This window comes from Fringilla coelebs, assembly GCF_963513975.1.
Source record: "Fringilla coelebs genome assembly, chromosome: 2".
NCBI lineage: Eukaryota > Metazoa > Chordata > Aves > Passeriformes > Fringillidae > Fringilla > Fringilla coelebs.
In genome coordinates this window covers 100,439,723-100,461,234 of record NC_140029.1, presented here as the reverse complement: position 1 = coordinate 100,461,234, position 21,512 = coordinate 100,439,723, and the positions used below count along the sequence as shown (strand labels likewise).

The 21,512-nt window shown below is 39.5% G+C and overlaps 1 protein-coding gene across 1 annotated transcript in view; it reads right to left on the bottom strand.

The window, feature by feature from the left end:
• IMPG2 (interphotoreceptor matrix proteoglycan 2) overlaps positions 1 to 21,512 on the bottom strand; it is a gene marked incomplete at both ends in the record, with an annotated part of 50,517 nt that overhangs the window by 7,682 nt on the left and 21,323 nt on the right. The window contains 7 exons of the mRNA XM_084201062.1: positions 162 to 474; positions 4,167 to 4,249; positions 4,883 to 5,127; positions 8,346 to 8,404; positions 9,460 to 9,621; positions 12,611 to 12,702; positions 13,156 to 13,202. Of these exons, the coding sequence (XP_084057188.1) occupies positions 162 to 474; positions 4,167 to 4,249; positions 4,883 to 5,127; positions 8,346 to 8,404; positions 9,460 to 9,621; positions 12,611 to 12,702; positions 13,156 to 13,202 (1,001 nt within the window). The remainder of the gene's footprint in view (positions 1 to 161; positions 475 to 4,166; positions 4,250 to 4,882; positions 5,128 to 8,345; positions 8,405 to 9,459; positions 9,622 to 12,610; positions 12,703 to 13,155; positions 13,203 to 21,512) is intronic.

The window sequence follows — 21,512 nt, the reverse complement described above, 5'->3', positions numbered from 1 at the left end:
ATAGCTCTTGGATACATGCACACACAAAAGGGAAAAACTGGCAGAGAAAGATACTCAATTTTCAGACCTTTCTGAATTCTCATTTCCGTGAACTACAATTTGGTGACTATCAGGAAATAGTTGTATCCAAATTTAAGCTTCAGTCAATATCATTAACTTACCGTCTAAAGAACTGGGGGCTGAAAGCCATTCCAGAGAGTCCACAGAATCATGCTCTAACACTGGCACAGTGACTAAAGGAGTAGTCTCTAAATTCTGCCCATCAGGCAAAGAAGTGACATCAACCTCTGAGGAAAGTGGAGCTTCAGGTGCCAGGCCGGCCTCATAGTCAATGTTCTCTGGTCTTGGCTGGATTTCATTGTCACTGGCCTGCTGACTGTCTGAGCTGGAATCTGGTTTGGTGTAATCCAAGGGCAAGGCATTGCTGACTGTTGACTCATCTGCAGAAGGACGTTCAGCTAAAAAGGTGCTGTCCTGGAACATAAAGCCACTGTTAATATTTCCACTACTACAGGGGAATCACTGGGTGTCTGCACTGGGCTGAACACACAGAAGGGGTTAACAGCAGACAGTGGCCAAGCCTCAGACTGCTGCCTCTGAGGGAGCAATGCACAGCAGCAGGATGAGTGCCAAATACACCCTCGCTAATCTTGTGCAGCAGACATGTAAGATGCACATCTTTCTGACAAATGGCATGTCCAATCATGTCCACCAAAAAGGGAAAGGAGCCATTCTGATTGCTTGGAGTGCAGAACCCTTTAGGGTATTAAGAGATTTACCATCTATATCCAACCCCATCTCCTTTCCTATGCTGAAAAAAACTCAATCTGTCCATTTCCAGCTAAATCAAAGATCAATGTTTTCTGCCTTCCTAAAGCATGATGAGGTTCTAACAGCTCTTATTCATCAGCCACACAACCAATACAGTAATTCTGATATTTCAGTTACTATGATACATGAAACAGTGTAGAAAGTGAACTTCAGTGAATGCATTCCCAGTTATCATTTATTGATATCTTTTAGTTTGTGGGTATAAGAACCCAGGAGAATAAAAAAGACCAAAACATAATGAAGAGCATTTAGAACCTGGAATAATTTAGTCTCAAAGCCAAGATAACTGTGCAGAAAGAAAAAAAAATCTATCAGCAGTAATGAACAACAACGTGCAGGCAGAATGAATTTGCGAATTATTTGAAATGTGAAAAAATAATTTGTGGTTACTTCTCCAGTTTCCATACTGTCTACTTACTATTGCATGTCTCAATCATTTGTTGCTTTACAGTTAAAGTAGTTGGCCTATTTCATCTTTGAATCCTAATCTCCTACTGTGGTGTCTGATTAGGTAATTATATTAGAAAAAAAGCAATAGGGATAATAATTTATTTGGTAAAGGCTATGAAAGCAAGCTGATAGCCTAAAACTCAGGAATTAGTGTTTTACATGGATACCTGCCCACATAAAATTCTGTGCAGCAGTGGGATATGGACCAAAAACCCTGTAGAGGGTTATGAAAAGCTGCCAAGCAATTCCAAGAAGCAGCAATTTGCTAAGGGCTAACAAACTGCCAATAGTGACAAGAAAAGTACAGCGGACACAGGTTTCTGTAATTTCAGTTCAAAATCACTGTAATAATTTCTGTAGCTCACTGCTCCTGTCAAATCTCTTTGTGTGGCTTGACTAGCAGGAATAACAGGAAGAAGCCAAATAATTTTCAATTTGAAATTTCACTCCAGGTTGAAATGTGGGTGAATTGAATTTTCAGCTTAATTCAAACTGCAATTGAATGCTTTGGAAACAGGCCAGTTAAGGTACTTTTTTCTTAAATTACTTGTTTGCATGTAATGATCATATTTTAAAATGCCTGTTGTTATGTTTAAAATGCCACCACAGTCTCATCAAATTTTTTAATTTATATTGTGACAATCAGTTGAAAAGTATATGTACCACAGAGACCTGTGCTCCAGTAATTTTATTTTTGGCAAGACTAGCCACTATAAATAAAGCTGTAGAAAGAGTTACTGAACAAAATTAGAAATAAATTATGCATATAAATTCCATAAAGAATGAATTAGGACTACCAGCAATCAGGTTACCAGCAATTTCTCCTCAATACATTTATTTAATGTAAGCATTTAGTTGCCAGGGATTGCACCTCATCATTTATTTGAATGGGGATATATGCTCCTATGGCAACTAGCATTATTCAAAGATTCTTGTTACAGGGCAATATATTATACTAACAAGTTTAATACCATATTGGCTACTTCTGGTTTTCACCCATGTAAAAGGCTTACAAATATGATAGATGGCTGTAAACACAGAACCCTTCTCCCTGATTTTTCATTTTCTGCTGCCAGAAATGCATTGTAATCCTCAAGCCAGAGTGTTTTTCCTCTTAAAACTCAATATAAACAAGAAAATATAGATTTCAAAAATTAGACCTGATTTTTGCTTTACTTTTAAAGAGAGCTGCAAAACTCAAGAGAATTACTTGTACCATCTAGTAGCAATTGGATGGTGAAATCATGTAATGTCATGATATTGGTATGCTAATTCAAATCCAGCTTATTCTCAAATCACTTGAGGAAAACTATAGCAAAATTCTTTTCTATAGGTAACAGTTCTACTTGAAAGCAGCTACTTGAACCATAGAGGTTTGACATCTGTGGACATAATTGATCAATTGTGTACTGTTTAAGCATATTTAGGATTTTCTTATATTTATCTGAAGCTACTTTGCAAATTACCTGTGTATAGCAGATTGTACGCAGCTGGTTTGGGGATATACTTGATACCTTTTACATAATCAGAGTTTTTGACTGAAGGTATAGAAGCCTTTATTCACAGTCATGATTAGAGAAATATTACTTCCACCATTTTTTGTCATGATAATATTCCCAAAAACCGGATTAAAATTAATTATTGCAAAGCTACCATTACTCTAAAATATCTTCCTGCCTGCACACCTGTCAGAATTCTTTGTCTTACTATGATAAACATCAACAACATTTTAGACTAGTTAGATGTCTCCAGTAAGATATCTCCAGTAGAGAAAGCCCTTTTCTGAAAGCCAACTTAAATTGTTGTTTATCTACACCATGTTTTATCCATTATGGCAAACCCACACGAATTTTTATTTTAGACATCAATGAGTAGCTTTTAAGACTCAGAGAAAGCTGTCATGAAATTAAAGACATTATACCTACATCCATTCTCACAATATTTGCATTCTGTGAAAACAAATTTTGCTTACATAAAAATTTCAGAAGCTGGCTAAAATTAAATGTGTCTGTGTTCATAACATTATCTCATGATGGACTGAGTAAGAAGCTACCATCCAGCACAAGTGGATCTGGATTTTAGGGCATGATCTGAGCTCATTTCTTGTTGAAAGCACATCTGTGTTACAGAACAGAGCAGAGAGCAGAAACCAACTGCCCAGACAGTGATTCAGCACTCAGAAGATCTCTGTTGGCAGAACTGACTGACTTGATCTCAGCATTGCTGGCACCTAGCTCGGTGTCTTTGCTAAAGCCCCTTTGTACAGACATGGTCAGGGACACCAAGTCTCCTGTCCAATAGGGAGCTCTAGTCTGCGTCTTGGATTATTCCAGAGGGAGTCAGAGGAGACAATTACAATTTCAAGAGACAAAAAAAAAAAAGAACCAGTGTCAGTTATTTTCCTCTGCTGGTACTTGGAAGGTGGACATAATTTTAAAACCAAATTGAGAACTTTCTTTGAAATAAATACAGTAACAAAAGGAGCTTATGAAACTTAGCCTTTTATCTCTTCTAGCAGCCAGCTATAGGATTTATATCTATTTCTTCTTTCCAAAGAAAAGTAGTATCATGGAAGGAAGAATCACCCAGATTACATCTATTTCTTCTTTCCAAAGAAAAGTAGTATTATGGAAGGAAGAATCACCTCTTTAGAAATGTTTACAATCAAAATAAGATGATCACAGAAAACTGTTGGGCAGCAGACACTAGAATTGTCACATAACAGATTTCACCAGTTTTTACTCCAATATATAGGTGCACCCTCATTAGTACTTACTGTGCATGAACAACAGGATAGAGAAGCTCTGAGTGTTGGCTACAGTTCTACCTCGCTGAACTAAATTGTTCAAATGTGTCCAAAGGCCACTGCTCAGAACCATACTCACATCAAACTCCGGGCGCTCCAGCACAACCGGGTGCTCAGTAATCCAGGCTGGGTCTTCTGATATTGGGTGCAGTATTTCCTTCACTGTGGAAATAGAAACACTTGGGATCTAAAGGCTGCAGGAGCAGTGTGAGGTAGTTTTGTTGGATGACCAACTGAAAAACCCTGTCTGGTTTCAGATTTGAAAGTAAAATCTTGTCAAAAATTTTGTCAGAGAGATTTTGTTTCTGGAAATGCCTCCAAATCACCAGCAGGAAGTGAAGGGGAAAGATAAGAACAAAGGGTGTCAGCACTCTTTCATCACCTCTAGCAGGATCACTGAATATTCAATAATAATCTGGGTATTCCCTTTGTGCTGCCTAAGGCCAACACAGAGCTACTAATTTGAAGGTCACCCTGATGCAATGTGCACCATGTGAACCACGTTTCCTGCTTCTATTCCTATTAATTTTTGAAAGTATTACTGAAAATGCACACCACAAACCTCAGTTTCAAAATCAAAATTAAAATAAAATGGGGGGCTAGGTTAATGGATCAATAATAGGATGCTACTGCTAATGACTTGACCTGGTTAAGATCAGAGCAAAACAGGCTGTAACATAGCTGATTTTGTTCGGTTTAATTTTTCAGAGAGCAGCTAAATAATTGACTCATCTGAGATTTATTTTATAAGAAGTCAGATGTGTGGCACATCAGTGCATCATAATTAATACCCACCATTAGTAAGCTGAAGAGAGTTTGGGTCTAAAGAGATGGAAGCATTTTCAAGCAGAGCATTTTTCTGGAGGATCTCAGCAATATAATCTCGGAAATCACTGATGGTGTACACAACTGTTGGATTATCCTCTATGCCCATGAAGGAGTTGTCTTCCACCTTGTTTGAATGAAGGTTAATCAGGTCCCAGGTGGCATTGCTGATGGCTTTTCCATCAAATGTGACAGCATAGTGAACTTCCACCCCACTTCAGTTGTACAAAGAGAAAGAACACAGATTAGAAATCCCAGATTTTCCTAAGCAAACAAACACTATATTTTTTCACAAGGGCCCATGTCAATACCCTTTTAAACATAAAAATAAAATAGCTTTAAAGGATAAATAAAAACTACTTGATTCTTTTCACAAAGTTCTCAAGGGAAATGCTACCCAAGACTGACATCTGGTCTGGTGCCAGTCCCATATTTCTACTAGTGAATGGCAGACAGACCACAGGCAGACCAAAACACTGACTTTCTGCAAGCATTATTAGTGGGTCTCCCAGCATGCAGTGGTGAGAGTGGTGATTTTAAGATCATACCAATAATAGAAAAGGCTCTGAGGTATGAAAATATACAGGAAAACCATGATGCACATAGTAGCAATCTGTAGTAGCAAGTGAGAGCCCTAATCTCTGTCACTGTGCAGTGTTAACCTGCTTGAAAGAATGTTTTTAATAGCAATAAAATAGTGTTTAATTCATCAAAGTGGGAAAATTTATCTAGACTCATTTGATCATGTATTCTATAACGTTGTGTTACATTTTAGGGTTTTTTTCATATTAAATCTCCTCCATTTTCTTAATTTTTTTTTTCCTTAATACATCTGGATGTCCTTTTCCACACGACAGATTAGGCTGCAATCAGATTTACCCTATGCTGGGCATAAGCACAAGGGAACTTTACAAGATACAACACATTTTGGCTGTAGACAGAAGACAGCAAGAAAAATTAAGTAACCTCTGAAGCACTTGAAACACGTGCTCTGAATACAGGTTTTCCTGATTCCACAGAGCTGGACTGGATTTCTAAAACAATGTCTCTGTTCAGAGAAGTCTTTAAAACCCCAGTTCCAGATAGAACAGGGAAAATTCACAAACACACTGACTAAACCTAGGAGCCTGGGGTTGTGCTGCTGGCTCTGTCATGACATGACCCCACCACAGGCTCACCATGGGCACTGACTGTCAGCAGAGGAGATTAAAGAGGACAGCAGTAGTAAAAAGGCACAGGAAAGATGGAAAAGAATGTGCTCCTCAAACATAACATTTAGGTTTAATACAACTGTGCTACCATCCATAATGGCTAACAAATAACTGCAACACCATCCTCTTTCTGGAAAGGGCTGAACATCTGGTGCCTGGAACATCACAGTGCCCTTGTGAACAGTTGCATTGGTTTGTAAAGAGATTTGTGTTTCTAACCTTTTTTTAAAAGTTAGAATGCTCATTCTCTTTAAACTTGTTCATGGAAACTGGCTATGCTGAGATACACACAGAACAAATCCATATATTCAGTAAATTGAGGCTGCAGTTCTTTTTCTGTCTTGTGACATTCTTAACATGCTAAAGAAGGAAAATTCTGGATTCTTAACTTGCATATGTCTGATGGAAAACAAGTCCAGAATAATCCCATGTTCTGTTAAAGAACATTTATTAAAGTTCTGCTGAGATCTGCAGCACCTCTGGCCTTGAAGCTAAGCCAACAGCCTTTGCTGGGGAACTGTAGGGTTCTTATCTACTTCAATTTCAGTAATAATAATAATCCCATATCTATTCAAGACTTTGCTGCAAAGTAAGAAGACTTTGAGTCATTGTTCAGCAATCTTGCTTTCTTCACAAAAGAGATTCTTATATACAAGTTTCTCCAGTAGCTGACTTGTGTTTAGGATGATTTTTCCTGAGGTGTTTTTTTTTTTTAAATTATGACTTAAATAAGCAAATAAGGTTTATCCTTAATTGAAACAGATCAATTACTTGCAGTTTCTGGCAGAACCTTCTCTCACAATATTTATGTTAAATAACTATCTTGCTCTGAACACAAAAATACAAATCCCAAAAAACAATGCCCTCCAGGTAAACATTTTTCACATCTATATTATGACAATATCTATAAAAAAGTTGTCTTTACCTGTCTTCCTCTGAAGGGCTGATTATAAAAACAAAACAGAACAGCAAAAGTAACTTAATTAATGTCATAACTTCCTTTAAGTCTTAAAAAATTAACACATTTGCTTTGGTATTCTACAGAGCATAACCATTTGAAAACACATACAGGAAAATCCTTTTTAGTTGCATAGTTATTCATAGTTACTCAGCTACATAACAAATTGTTCTGCTTTTAGTGAACTGAGATATTTCTTATTGATCCCAAGGAATCAGCAGAGCAGAGCCATCTCAAATTATTGTAAATAATGCAGGTAAATTGCTGTCAGTATCAAGAAGATCAAGGCTCACTTCTTCTACCTAAAGGTTTAACTGACAACCAATGGGGATTTTGTCATGCACAGCAGAGAACAGACTTAGCCAGAAATATCAGCCTTTTATTTGTCTTCTCAAATGAACCCAGTGCTTGCAAACCTACTAGACTGCACATACCAAGATGGAAGGATTTTCTACCTTCCAGGCTGAAAACTGGATGTAGCCTTGGGTTCCAACCACAAGACCTCTCTCACTACAGTTGCTTTGTTACCTACATGTATGCTAATTAAAATACTCCAGACAATAAAATTCTGAGAAATACAGCTTACAGTCTCAAAGAAAACACAATTTAAATTAACTCATGAAAACACTCATTAGATTCTAAAAGTTATATCCAGTCCATTCAAGAAAAATGTACTCCAAAAGTCAGACATTTTACATTTGATGCATTAACTTAACAAATTAAATGTCGCTCTGAAGCGCAAATGGATTTTAAAGCACATTTCTAGGAATACAGAGAGTTAAAACATTCCATATCATTTATCAAACTATCCCCCACCTCTTTTTTTTGATCCAAGAGTGAGAGACATATCCTAAACACTAACCTTTGGAGTCATCCCAAATTAACATTAAGAATTTGAAAAATAACTTTAAATACACCACTTTTTTCCAAAAGGATTTCTGTGTCCTTCCTTGTTTAATACTTGGATATATTAGAAGTAGCAGATACAAATATATCCTTTAATTTTAGGATAGAATCTTGAACAATAATGCCTTGTCTTAAAATCACAGCAAACATTTTATGTGAAGAATGCCAGAAGGAAAAAAAAAAGAGTTCTGTATTTCTATTTCAGTTGCATATATAGAGGTACCAAATATGAGAGCAGTCAGTTAATACATCCTAGGAGCTCCCACACACGCCTGACATCCTGCCAAGCATCGTGTCAGCTCATTGCACATCCTACATATCATGTTCAATCACCATATATGCATCAGGATCTTTGTACCTGTAATCCAGGACATGGATGTTTTTGTATCCAGGTAGTCCTTCAAATACGCTTTTAATCTATTTTGACAGAAAAACAAAAAAATTAACACAGATCCCGTTCACTTCTGCTCCTGTGGTGAAAAATTAGAAAGTGTTTCTAGCACCATCCAAAAATGTATCTGAGCTGTTATATCTAAGAGGTGAAAAACACTTAAATATTCTTTTCTTTATGGAAGAGTAGTTTTGGTGACATTGTTTCATTATTAGAAAAAGGGGAAATAAAAAGTATGAAGAACAACATCCAGCGTTCTTCAAGAACTGCATAGAAACATTCCAAGGGGAGAAATGGAAAGAGTCTGCCAAGATAATCAACTGTGGTACAGGAGACAAAACCAACACAGAGGATACTGACAGTTCATGCTGGTTTAGAAAGTTTTTTAGCTTCCAAAGATCCTTGCCAGTTGAGGATTATTTTTTACTCTGTAAATTCTTGTTCCCCTCCCCCATCTCCTTATTTTTAAACTGTTTCTGGGGACACTTAAACAATCACAGTGCTGCTGACTTTTTTTTCCGAGAGCTTCTTTATTCAAACTCAGAGAAAACCAGGCAAGGGATCAAAGGAGTGGAATATCCATGTGCCAGGTGGGGTCTGTCCCATCCAACATTTTTTACACACACACATACCATGGCATTGCTACTGGGGCTCACAACTAACATGTCATGCCTATGCTAGCAACTTGTGAAAGTCATGGTGATGATTTTTGGCTGCAGTAAAGTGTACTTTTCTTTCCCATTTGGCCCAGGACCTGACAGAGGGTTAGCCCCAGTAAAAAGGATTCAGAGAACCAACCTGAACTAAATGGGTCTAGGAAGGAAGCAAAGCTAGAGAAAAGATAAGCCTCATGATAAGCAGCCATATGACAACTTAGATGCCTCTCCAAAGAGAAAAGGCAGACACACACCCAGCTCCCAAAATATGATGGCAATATAATTACCACTGTCATAGACAAAATAAAAAACAAATATTGGAAACCATAGGCAGACAAAAATCAGCAGCCCTGACACAGCTGCTTTTTGCTGCTATTCCTTGCAGAGCCAGCAAAAGGAAAAATGAAGTTAGGAAAGGGAATCACCTGAGAAATGAACCGTTCAGACAGCAGTTGATACTCGGCAGCTGATGGGTCCTTCAGCTCCTCACTGTACTGTTCACCAACAATCAAAATGTTGAACTCAATCATCTGCTCAGTTACAGGTCTGACTATCTTCTCCTCCTGCTTCTTTATCTCGTTATTGATCTGGAAGGGAAGGAAGGAGGGAGGGAAGAGACGCCCTTAGTGGCACGTGAATGCTGCAGTGAGAGCACAGCCTGTGCGCTGCTGGAGCCACCGCCCCTGTTTGCCTGGCACTAACACAGGGTGCTCGTGAAGCCTCAGGGACAGAGGCAGCAACTAATGAGGAAGTCTGCTAAGCAAGAACACTTCCTGAGAATCCTCATATTGAAGATAATTCTGTTTTCCATTTGGACACCTTTAGTGTAAATCCATCTCACTGACCCCAGGTCCAAAGTGAAATGCAGATGTGTGGGATGTTCACAAAGCAATTTAAAGAGCAACCACGGCTACTCAAACATCTCACTTGAGCCCAGTCATTGTAGGCTGATTTACCCTAAATGTACTCATTTATCACAAGGCTCCTACTCACTCTTCCAGCCAGAAGACAAGCTGCCTTTGCTAAGTTCTGCATTTGGAATGACACTCTTGTGTTGTTCAGCCTCAGGAGATGAAGGATCCCCCCAGACATACAATGGGCACTGGGAATGGGAGCTCTGCTGAGCTAAAGCAGGGAGCTTCAACTGCTGGGTCTAGAGCTGCCCCAAAAGCCCCAGAGCAGCGGCTGGGCAGTGCATCAGGGATGCATGGAGCTATCATGCTTGCCACAGGCAGCAGTGAATGCCAAGTTTTAATCCAACTTAAATGACTGAGCAATCTTCCTGCTTACTTCCCTAGGATTTTTAAAATAGCATACTATTCCTAGTGGTATACTGAAAGACACCAGATTTTTTTTTAATAGAGATTTGTCTCAGAGGGAAGAGAAGGTTGGCTTGCTAACTTTAGCCAAATGTCTTTTGCTAGAGGTTTTGTCTTTGTCTATTTACATACATACTTTTTGGTTTTTCCCTATTAGAAAGGAAAAATAGAGACCCAGAAAAACAGATCTTTTCAATAAAGCTGCAAAGTTATGCATCATGCAGGAAATGGAAAAAACTTTCTCCAGAAAGTTTATCTGCCATCAGTGAGCAACTTCTACATTGTTTAGGAACCCTCTAAAATTTTTTACTTCAATTCTCTTTCAGGCCCCTCACATTCCTGTTTCACTAGATAACTCTGTCCAAAGACCATAAGGATGGTATATTACTTAGTTAGCATTTGAGAGATACACATTTAGCAGGCATATATATAGTGCTATCATTTGGCTGTTTGCAACACCATGCAGTTTAAATAATTTATCAGCCCCCCAAAACCTGGTACAGTCAGCATACAAAATGCAGAAGATGATCTTTTCTCACTCTCGGCCTTGTAATCAGCAATGCATTTTGGCTGCTAAGAACAATGAGGTGGAATGTAACTGTGCAGAGTAAAAATGTTATAGCAGCAGCAGCAATCTAATTCTGGTTCCTTTCCAATTTATTGAGTGGTCCTATTCTCTGCTCCAGTAGAAATATTCCAGGCAGTTCTGTTTCAAAAGAAGAATAATGCTGATCTTGGGACCAAACCACAAGTGTTCTTGGTACATAACATAAGGCCAGACCCTGCACTTGAGTCAGAAGCTGTCTGTTTCATTTTCTGTATTTATTCCAACATCAGAGCTCCAGTCAGCGCTGGAAGCTCTAGAAGAAAGCACAGTTTGGTTCAGCTTTGTTTCAGGGCCACACTGGGTTATTGAACAATATGGCCCAGTTAATCCCAGTACAATAAATCAGCATGTGAGCTTCACTGTGATCCATTGAGAGCCTCATTTTTATAACAAAAAAAAAAGCCAGCTGACTGATTACACCGGTCTACAAAATTTTCTTCAGTCATGCTGGCCCATGAGTACTGCAATTGGATTCTAGAGTGTGGAATTAAAATTTCATCAGGAGGACCTGTTTCCTAGAAGGAAATACTGCCCTGGGACCTGTGTGGTGGTCAGTTCACCTCTAGAGAGATGTTTTAAATATGGGGTCTAGACTTCCCTGAGTTGTGAGCTTTGGTTAAATATCACAGAAACTTGTAAGATGTTAAATACAACTTGTAAGATGTTAAATGCAAGTTAACCTATATCAACAGAGGAAAAAGAACAGAGTATCAGAGTCTTTGAGGCTGTCCAGGCCACCTCTCTGCTGTCCTATGCAATTGTACCCCACAGACCCTTGGAACTCTAGTACAGCAACCTAAGGAATATTCTGCTTCCATAGGAATGTGTTCCACATTCTTCTTGGAGTTTTCAGAGCCACTAGGCATTCCCTCTCCAGTCCTATGACACACTATGAGCAAAATCCTCACCTGATAGTTCAACTGATATGTTATGTTATCTCCTACTGTGGGGCAAGAGGTATTTCAAAGCCTCTTCAAATGGAAAAAATATCTGCCCAGGAAAATGTCCAAAAACTGTAGAAATTTACTCCCTGATTTTATTGATGCTGTGATGATTTTTTGCCTTTTTTTTAAATGTACCTCTTATGTATTCTCAGTACCTTTAGCATACATACTTATAATTCCTTAAGTCTGATACCTTCACATAGTGCTGGTATTCTGTTAGGCCAGGAGACCAAACACCCTAAAGGCCAGAAAGCCTTAAACTATCTGGAGAAACCAAGGCCCCCTCTGAAACACATCCTGCAGGCCAGGATTAGGCCCATCTATAGGAGAACACTTGGGCATAGGGGGATGTCACACTATTCATTCAAGCCTCTCATTGGAACATCTTTGCTAGATGAACTAATTTGCAAGGTCTGTAAATTGTATATGTGATCTACCATGAGTGTGCATTTCAGTGTGTTCCACCTTGGCAAATTGTTGCACCATAAGAATTCCTATTAAATACTGAGGTAAAAACCCTTTATCCCTTAACTGTGTCTGGCTCTTAATTTTAGGACCAAGAAAAAGGCATCACTATGAAATCCTAGTTTGTGCTAACACGCCATATTAACAACACCTTTAATTGCCATTAAAATGTAAATAACCATAAACAATATCTTGTAGGGAAGGCAACAGAATTTTGAACCAAAGGAAAAAACCCACTCACAGTGGTGTCCACATTGTCATGCTCATGGATGGTATCACCCACAGGACTCTCAACGGAGACCTCATGAGGGGGAGGAACATTGGCAGCTGCATCTGAGTTTGAAAGAGAGCAGTATTATTTTGTTTGGGTTTGCTTGTTGTTTTTCTTTTTCTATACACCCACAGAAGCAGTTCAGCAAGCATTAACCAATAGTCAAATTTGATTCCTATTCCCATCATCATGGCTGCAAAAGCATAGGAGACACATGAAGAGCCTGAGGAAAAGTATCAAATACACTAAAATCACTATAAGATGCTGATATTCTGCTAAGCAGATGTATTTTTGGAAACATGAACTTAGGTGCAGTAAAATCGGCACAGAACTAATTTCTTGAGTAGGATTTTCACGATTCATGATATAACAAAATGTCAGCACATAACATGATCTCCAGATTACATTAGAGAGATGGAAAAAAATCAGAGCTCCTTCTGAAATCCAAACACATGAATTTCCCAATTCTCTGGTAATTCAGAATCACCCTTAACAGCAGTTAGATAAAAACTGACCTCTCAGTGTGGTAACGTCAGCATCCAAAGGTGGAGTAGGAGTCCCACTAGATAAAAAACAAATCAGAAATTGAAGCTGGATATGGTAAGAGAAATGTTGTAGTTTTTGATATTTCTGTGATTCTGATACTACACCAAGAAGAACATGTGCAGAAGAAATTTTTCATGGTACTATTTTGCTCATAACTTCATAAAAATTAGGCTTAATTGCATTTCAGATATATTTTGCAACTTAGATTTTGAGTCACTTGCATCATACGTCATGTGTGTCTCTGTGTTGCTAAGCCTCTTCTATCCCAAATGACCTGGAGTCCCATACAAAAATACATTTTGCCTTCTAGTTCTGTAAAGAAAGCAAATGCAAAGAGATAAGCTGCAAAGGTAACTGGTAATACCCTATAAACCACTCAGTTTTTAAAATCCTCCCCCAATGCACTGAAAGACCATAAGTGCACTGAAATTGCTGCAAGAAGATGGGTTCTTTTCATAATTAATTTTACTCTGCTTGTTTGGAAATCTTCAGAATGCATCGGTTTCCAAACCCAGTTATGGGATTCACACACAAGTATAAAATGACTCTGGGCCAAATGGGAAAAGAAGAACAATTGCATGAAGACTGTCAGCCTGAAGAAAAACAAACAGCTTTGACAACTCTTACAGTAAACCCAAGCTGCCTGGAGCCAGTCTGTAAGCCTGGAGCTACAGTCAATTTACCAAGAGTGGGAGACATGCTCTGACAGAAACAAGTCTTTCCTGGATTAAGGTAAAATCATTTTTTGAGCATGCCATACTGTTAATATATACAACGCAAGTGGTAAGACTGGAGGTTTAACTGCTGGGGAGAAACTGAACATGAACATTACTGAAGTTCATTGTATTGAGATATTTCTCTCACTTCTAAAGGATTTATTTATTTATTGGTGGTCATACTTGTGCCATGAAACACCCATTGCAGCAAGTTGTCACTTCACAACATCAGCCATGCTTCCTGGCCTTGCCAGGATTCTTTTATGATTCACACACTCTGCCACTGGTCTTGCAGTCCATCCTATCCTCAAGCAAAGCTCCACTCAAAGTTGCTATCTTGCCTCCTTCAGGCTGTATAGTCAATCTTTGTATTACCCCAAAAAAGGCTTCCAGCACCAGCCAGACAACCAGCCTCACAGTTACATTCTACAGATACCAGGGCACCAGCCCATGATCAGAGACCATAGTGCCACTGAGTTAATGTCTGAAACACCTTCTCTCTCTGCCCCTCACAGACACATAGGACTTATGTGCCAATAAACAGACCTGAAGGTAAACCTGATGAACTTTCTATTTGAATCAAGAATCTTTTCACCCATCCTTTCCAGAAGGCACAATCTTCCGCGAAATCATTAACAACACCAAAACATAGTTCAGGGAATCTTAAACTGACAGGGTGAGATCTCCACAAAATTCTAAATAGTAACAAAAATAAAAACTTCCACATGAAAAAACCAGGAAATACTTATTCAATAATTTAAACAGTACCTTCATGTATTTTCTCGCACAAATAAAATCAATGAACTCCATACAAGTTTTGAAGAGTAGTTGTGCCTGCTTCCATCTCATGGACACTGGTACCTGTTTTCAGCCAGCACAGTGCAAGACTGCTTTTGAGTTTGCCAATTCTTTGGCAAACTCAGTAAATCTAATCATTTCCAAAACAGAAAAATTTTACTAAAAAGTGTAATTTAGACAAGATAGCCTCTCTTAAGGATATTTTCTTGAGAATGCTGGTTATGTTTTGGAGGGATTTAGTTTCTTTACACATTTGTCATCTTAGAACTGCAATAGAAACTATTGCTTAATTATTAATTGGTCTGATTAAACATTTTCCGATTAAGTTCACCTAACTTCAAGATGCCTCTTTTACCAGTTTCAATAGGAAGAATATTACATCTATAACAGAGTGTCACCAAACAACAGCATCAGAGCATTTTAGTGCATCATGTTTAATGTTCAGAAGCAAGAATGGCTCTACTTTTCAGGAGAGGTGCACCAGTTTGGGATTCTATTTCTTACAAACTGTTCAGGGTAACTAGGGTCAGAATAAAAACTCAACAAGAGGAAAGCAATGAATAGTAAAAACTCTGCTACAGGATTTTCAATGTTCTGGTCTGTTCAAACCTCAGCCATTAGCTGAGTCTTGTATCCCCCCGTTTTCTAAAGAAGAGGACAACAAGACATGATTTTCTGTGGGAAGCCCTGGTCCCAACCTGAGACTTGTGGGACTTGATCCAGGTGGCCACAGGTTGGTGCCCAGTATGCCCTGAGGAGCCTCCAGGCACTCCTTACCTCCAGCTACTGCCCCACAAAGTCACCCACACATCCCACATTGTCCCTGCCAGCCTTCCCCACACTTGTGCTGCAACTCAGGGCATCTCAAAAGGACCAAAATTACTGTTTGACCAACTGAGCATCCAGTTCTGGGGTGGGTTAGCCTTGGCCAAGGACCAAACACCCACCCAGCCACTCTCTCTCTCCCTCCATCTCCAAAATACAGGGGAGGAAATACAATGAAAAGCTTCTTGGTTGAAATAAAGCCAGGAAGATTACTCACCAATTACTTCCATGGGAAAATCAGACTCAGCTTAGGGAGAACTAATTTATTGCATATTTAAGTATATTTGAGTCATGAGAAAGGGGCAAACATTAAGACACCACTTTTTCTTGATCCTTTCCCAGGCTCAACCTCGCTCCTCTACCCAGGGCAGACTCTGCAGGGACAGAAGCTCCTTCAGGAAAGCTCTGCTTGCCCCGGGTCCAGCTGCAAGGGAGCACATGATTTGCCATGGTGTGGTGCCTTTGGCCTTGGCATTCCCCACACCACTGTTTCACTGTTTCCCTCTTCCTCTCCCAGTGCCATGTTTTTGCCCTTTCTCACACAGGCTTTCCCTGAGCTGCCACTGCTCAGCCCAGCCCATCAAAGCTGTCTGGAACCACCCCGAGGCAGCCCCAGACCCACCCAGACAGGAGCCCCCTGAGCTAAGTTGCTTGAGTTTTTAAAGGAAAAATCCTCAAAGTAGACAAGAAACCCCAAACAAAATGCTGTGGCATTAATCACACTTTCAAAAGAGGAGCAGTTTACAAATGGAAAGGCCTAATATCTTTCTCAATTTCTATTTCTAGGTCAAATGATTTGTCATAGATGCAACAAAGTGAAGTTCTCCAAGTTTCAAAAGTCCAAGGGGACTTTCTCTGCCACTGACCCCAACAAATGGCAGCTCTCCAACAGGGTGCTTCTGTCACAAGCATCACCTTAGGTACTGGTTTAGCCACATGGTGACAGCCACAGCCCAAGCCAGGCCTTGGGGCAGCCAGGATAGCCCTGAAAGGTGAGGTGAGACTAAGGCCAGTGTCAAAGTGAGAGTTCAGGTTGAGGGGCTTTTAAATACAAGCCCTCGGGAGCTACCAAATTTTTTGACAGAATTCCACTGCACAGCTGGCTGAAAATTAAAAACCAAGCACTTAAACATCACCTACTAAAACCCTAATAAATCTAACCAAACCAGTCAAGCACCAAATTTGGTCACATGATCAGCTACCACTTTTTTTCAAGAGGATGAAAATATAGTTTTAAGGACACAGTGCAGTAACCAAGGTCACTTTACGCACAACATTGGTTTTTCATTACCTTACCAGAACAATGAAGTTTGCTTTCTTTTTGCCTTCTACTTCCCTTAACATTTTTCAAATGCCTACATTATTGATGACCTAAAAATGCATCCATTGTATTGAGCACCTCCAATGAAGTCACTCAAAATGCATATACTGGGGCAATGCATGTCCTGGATTGTCTGAGCACATCACTTTTCAAGGTAAACACAAATGCAAATTTGTGCTCACTTGCACCCCTTAAAATACACAGGATTTTTTATGGCTTTGCCCCAGGATTAATCCAAGGCCCACACTTGATTTTTAATTATACCTACACAAGCAAGCCCCTCCAGGTAGAGGGACTGTATTCCAACAAGAGTTTATTGTGACTTTGAGACACAGACACATGAAATGTAATTTCCATTGTCCTACCTGCATGAATGATTCCCTGGATCATCTTGGCTGAGCAGTAAGCAAAATATAAAAACATACACATATGTATGGAGAGGCAGGAAGGAACAGAGACAAGCAGATGTCTAAGCACCAGAACAAACAACACTGCACTTGTGTTTCCTTGCAGAAACAAGCGGTTTCAGATCACACAGCTCTGTTAGACACCAGGATCTGGGCAGGTGCTAGACAAGATCCATAAGGGCCTAGGAAGCTGATCTGAAGCAAACAGTGCTTATGGACAGCCTATAGATATTAATGCAGCAACCACAGCTCACAAATACAGCCTACATTCCCCTTTTGTCAAGGCCCACGGTATGTACTTCTGTGTGACATCAGTCGTGCCAGGAGAAGACATGACAAGTTCCAGTCCCCCAAAGCATAAACAGAGTTCCACTGACTCACTGGCCTGAACTGGTTCTTTCTGTGCAGCCATGCTGGGTTATTGAGGAGAAACAACACTCTGGACCTGTCAAATGAGCCATCAGTGATACCATTTCACAGCTCCCCGTGAAGTTCTATGAAAGTATTAGTTAGATTTTTCTCTACATTTCTCTTCAAGGTTTAAGACAAACCCAACTCTGTGGTTGAAGAAAATAACATCTTCAGATTTGTACCACGTGTTCTGGACATCCACCAGTAACATCTTCAGATTTGTACCACGTGTTCTGGACATCCACCGGTTTATCCATTATTTATAAGATTGTTGGTCAGTTTAAATGTTCTAAAGTCTAACTGGCTGTGTCAAGCTTTTCTTTTTCTTGAACAATATTACTTCAATTCTTATATTGCACAAAGGAGAGAAAAACTTATTGTCTGATTTTCTCATTTTTAAATATTTCAATCACACAGCCTTGAACTAACTAGCACGCAGTTTAAGTACTTTTATGCAATTTCAGAATGCAAGACAAAGCCTTGTATTCAGATTATCTTCCTTTTAAAATTTACATGCATTTATCTTAACTTTCATTTATGTAGTTCTTAAATTTTAATCTCTTTTGGTTCTAATTAAAATAGGACAAACCTTTCATACTTGCTACCAGACAGCAGGGAGCACAAAAGAAAATACACAACTGAAAAGGAACAGCGTGGAACTCTTCACATGTGGTAAAGCTGTGCAGATGATAAAAAAATGTCTGAAATGAGGAATATCACTGCCAAGTCCACATGCAAACAATAGAGAAACTCAGGTAGGTTTCTATGTCATTGCAGACAGAACTGCTGAACTAATGAAATGATCCCAGCATAGAAGACAGACTTCTTACTCTTTCACGAAGCACATTTAGATAAATAGTACAAAAGCCAAATTGATACATCATCATCCATTGCTACCACCTCTGATAAAATATGGATTCCAGATTTGCCAAGGCAGAGAACATGGACAGAACACTGGAGGCTGGACAAGATTTACTGCAACTAATTTCAGTGAGGTTAGAATCAGCAAGTACCATCAGAAAGGACACGTGCCTCTACATATTTCATTTTACATTGAAAAAAGCTCCTGAAGAAGTGAAAAAGTAGTGTGTTATTTTCCTCCTTTTCAACTATTCTATGCTCTTTATCTTTTCCTCAGCACTCAAGCAAGGCTATGACATAAAAGCTCTCATTTTCCGCTGCAACAATTTTGTGCTACGTCTTTTTTTGCAGCTGATTCTCAAGACCTGGCTTTTGATCCCCCAGAAATTAAACAAAAGAACTACCCTATTGTCAAGAGATAGACTCCAATATTAAGGGACAGAACTTCATTGTGTGAAGTGCCAGTGGCCTACTGAATAAAGCAATCAGCAAAAGTCTTTAGCTGATGTAGTGCTCTGACACTTCCAACTGGGGCAAAAAGTCTACAATGTGCTGCTCTGTACACATGTGGATTGTGTCCCACATATTGCTCTTCCTTTTGAGGCTTTCTCCTTGGTGGTACTTAGTTTAATCCCTCAGTTCCTGAAAGGCCAGGCTAGCTGAGCATTTAACCTGGGTGAATGCATGCTCTAAACCTTACGGGAACAAACTTCCATCCCGCTGTTACGCCACTGTCAGTAATGCTGGATTGGGAGTTATTCCAGGAACTAAACCACAAGAGCACAAGGCACCTTTCCATGGGCTACTTGAAAACTATCCCAGCATTTAACTAGATGAAGTCAGCTTTTTCCAGCTAGAGGGAGATAGCATATTGACATCTAGGTAGGATCATACGAGTTGTATCAAACTACTCAAGTTACAGCCTCAATTCTGCAGCTGTTTATAGCTTTCAGCACAGTTTTGATTTGATTTAGAGAGGTAGTATAGTTAAAATTACTAACAGATATCAAAGGCCTGTCTTCCATTCCAGATCAACCCCAAATTAAGGAATAGTTTCAAAGAAAAAAGATGTTTCACAGAAAAAAAGAGATTGGTCAAAGTTTATGGAAGAGTTTCTTGTGTGGAGGCTATGCTTTAGAACCTATGGCAAAATTTCTCTTTATCTTATCACTTGGAATACACACAGAGAAACATGCCCAGTGCCAGGCCTCCAAAGTGAAATGGCTGCTTCTGCACAGTCACCAGAGAAACTGGATCTCACCACAGGACCCATCAGAGACTTCAGCTAGACCCTCACTTCAAGGCACCATCTGGAGAAGCCTGCTCTTCCCTGGCAGTGTGGGAATGTCACCTGAACGTCTCATCTAGATACTGAGGACAGTCCTGCCTTCCCTCTAGACAAGACCAGAACAGCTGTCCATTCTGACACAAGAGGCACAGCTGGGTGACAATGCTCAGATCCTGAACCAGCCTCCCTCTGCACAGGTGGGTCAGCAGGTGAGAACAGCAGTGCCCAGGAGAGCGTAGAACTGCACTCACTTTTCCTTTCTGCAGGAGGGATTTGACACTGGATTTACCATCCTGCACCTTACAGGCTGATGGTGGTCCTGGGTTGGGTACTTATGCTAATTTCTTAGAGAATATTTTTAGAAGAACATTTATTCTGATCTTTACTGGGAGGTGTGGGTAATTTTTCAGGGAATAACGTTGGCTGTTGGCAGTATTGAGATAGGACAAGGCATCTGGAGTTAGATCTCTTTTACCCATGACAGAAAATCATGGCTTTGTTTTTCACAGGACTCTGGCTTACAAACTTCGCATCTTTAATCATTAATGCTATAAGACGTCCAGAATGGTTTTAAAGTTTGGATTTTATAATGTAAAAATTACTTCTACTAATTTCTCCTGATGTTCCATTACCCAGGGCAAGTCTCACTGTTTCTGTCACTGCTTCGGTCCTCTATCACCCTCTTTATGCTATAAAACACTACAATTTCCAAGCACAAGACAAACAACAAATTATAGAGGAAAAAGATACAGTAAACCCAAAATTTATGCCAAAGATCCCAACCTGAAGCTATAAACAATCTGAAGCAATACATACTGAAATAAAAGCAGTGTATTTTTGAGACAGATGCAGCACAGCCCCACAGTGAACTGAGTTTGGCAAAGTTTGCCAGCCGTCTACTGGAACCCCTTTGATGTTGCCATGAGACACTTCCTAAGATGGCTTTTGGGCAAGTACAGCATTTATCACTCTGATCCACCTTTCCATCAAAAGCTGGTCTTTCTGCACTGTTCCTTTGCTTAGCCCAGCACATGCAGACTCTAGATGCATTGACTCCAATTCCTCTCGTGTATCTCTACATTTACTAGATTTCCTGAATGATCACACAGAGGGATGCAGTAGGTTTTCAAACTCAAACTTCTTCAGAACAGATGGATTCTACCCAGCTGACCTGGAGGCTTCAGGGAGTGCTCTTGACAAAGGAGCACTCGGCTCCACAGGACAGAGAGAAACCAACCTTTTAGAAATCACATTTGCCATTATCATCTCACATTATTAATTTTAATTTATGCTGTGGTTATGAAATCACAATGAGGATGCCTAATTTGAGAAGTTGGGGCCTTTTCTAAGAAGTCTGTTAAATGATTACTCTTCCTGGCATTTTATTTACTCATATTTAACATAACTGTATGTGTCCTGTAAAGCAGAGAATTGAACCTGCCAGTTTTTCAGAGGAATTCAGCACCAGATTGTCTGGGTTTGAATTACCCTAAAAATAACAACTTAGATGAAGTTCTGAGTAGCAATGGAGCAATAATAATTTGAACTTGTTTTCAGTTCAATAAGAGACATGACAATAACAGGTCAAGTTCAGCTTTGCTTTGCTACAAAGATGGCACAAATCAGTTTTCAGTTTTATTGCCTTGTTTAAAGTGTGAGGAGCCCAAACAGCCAGCTCCCTTGTACCTGTTTATGGAAC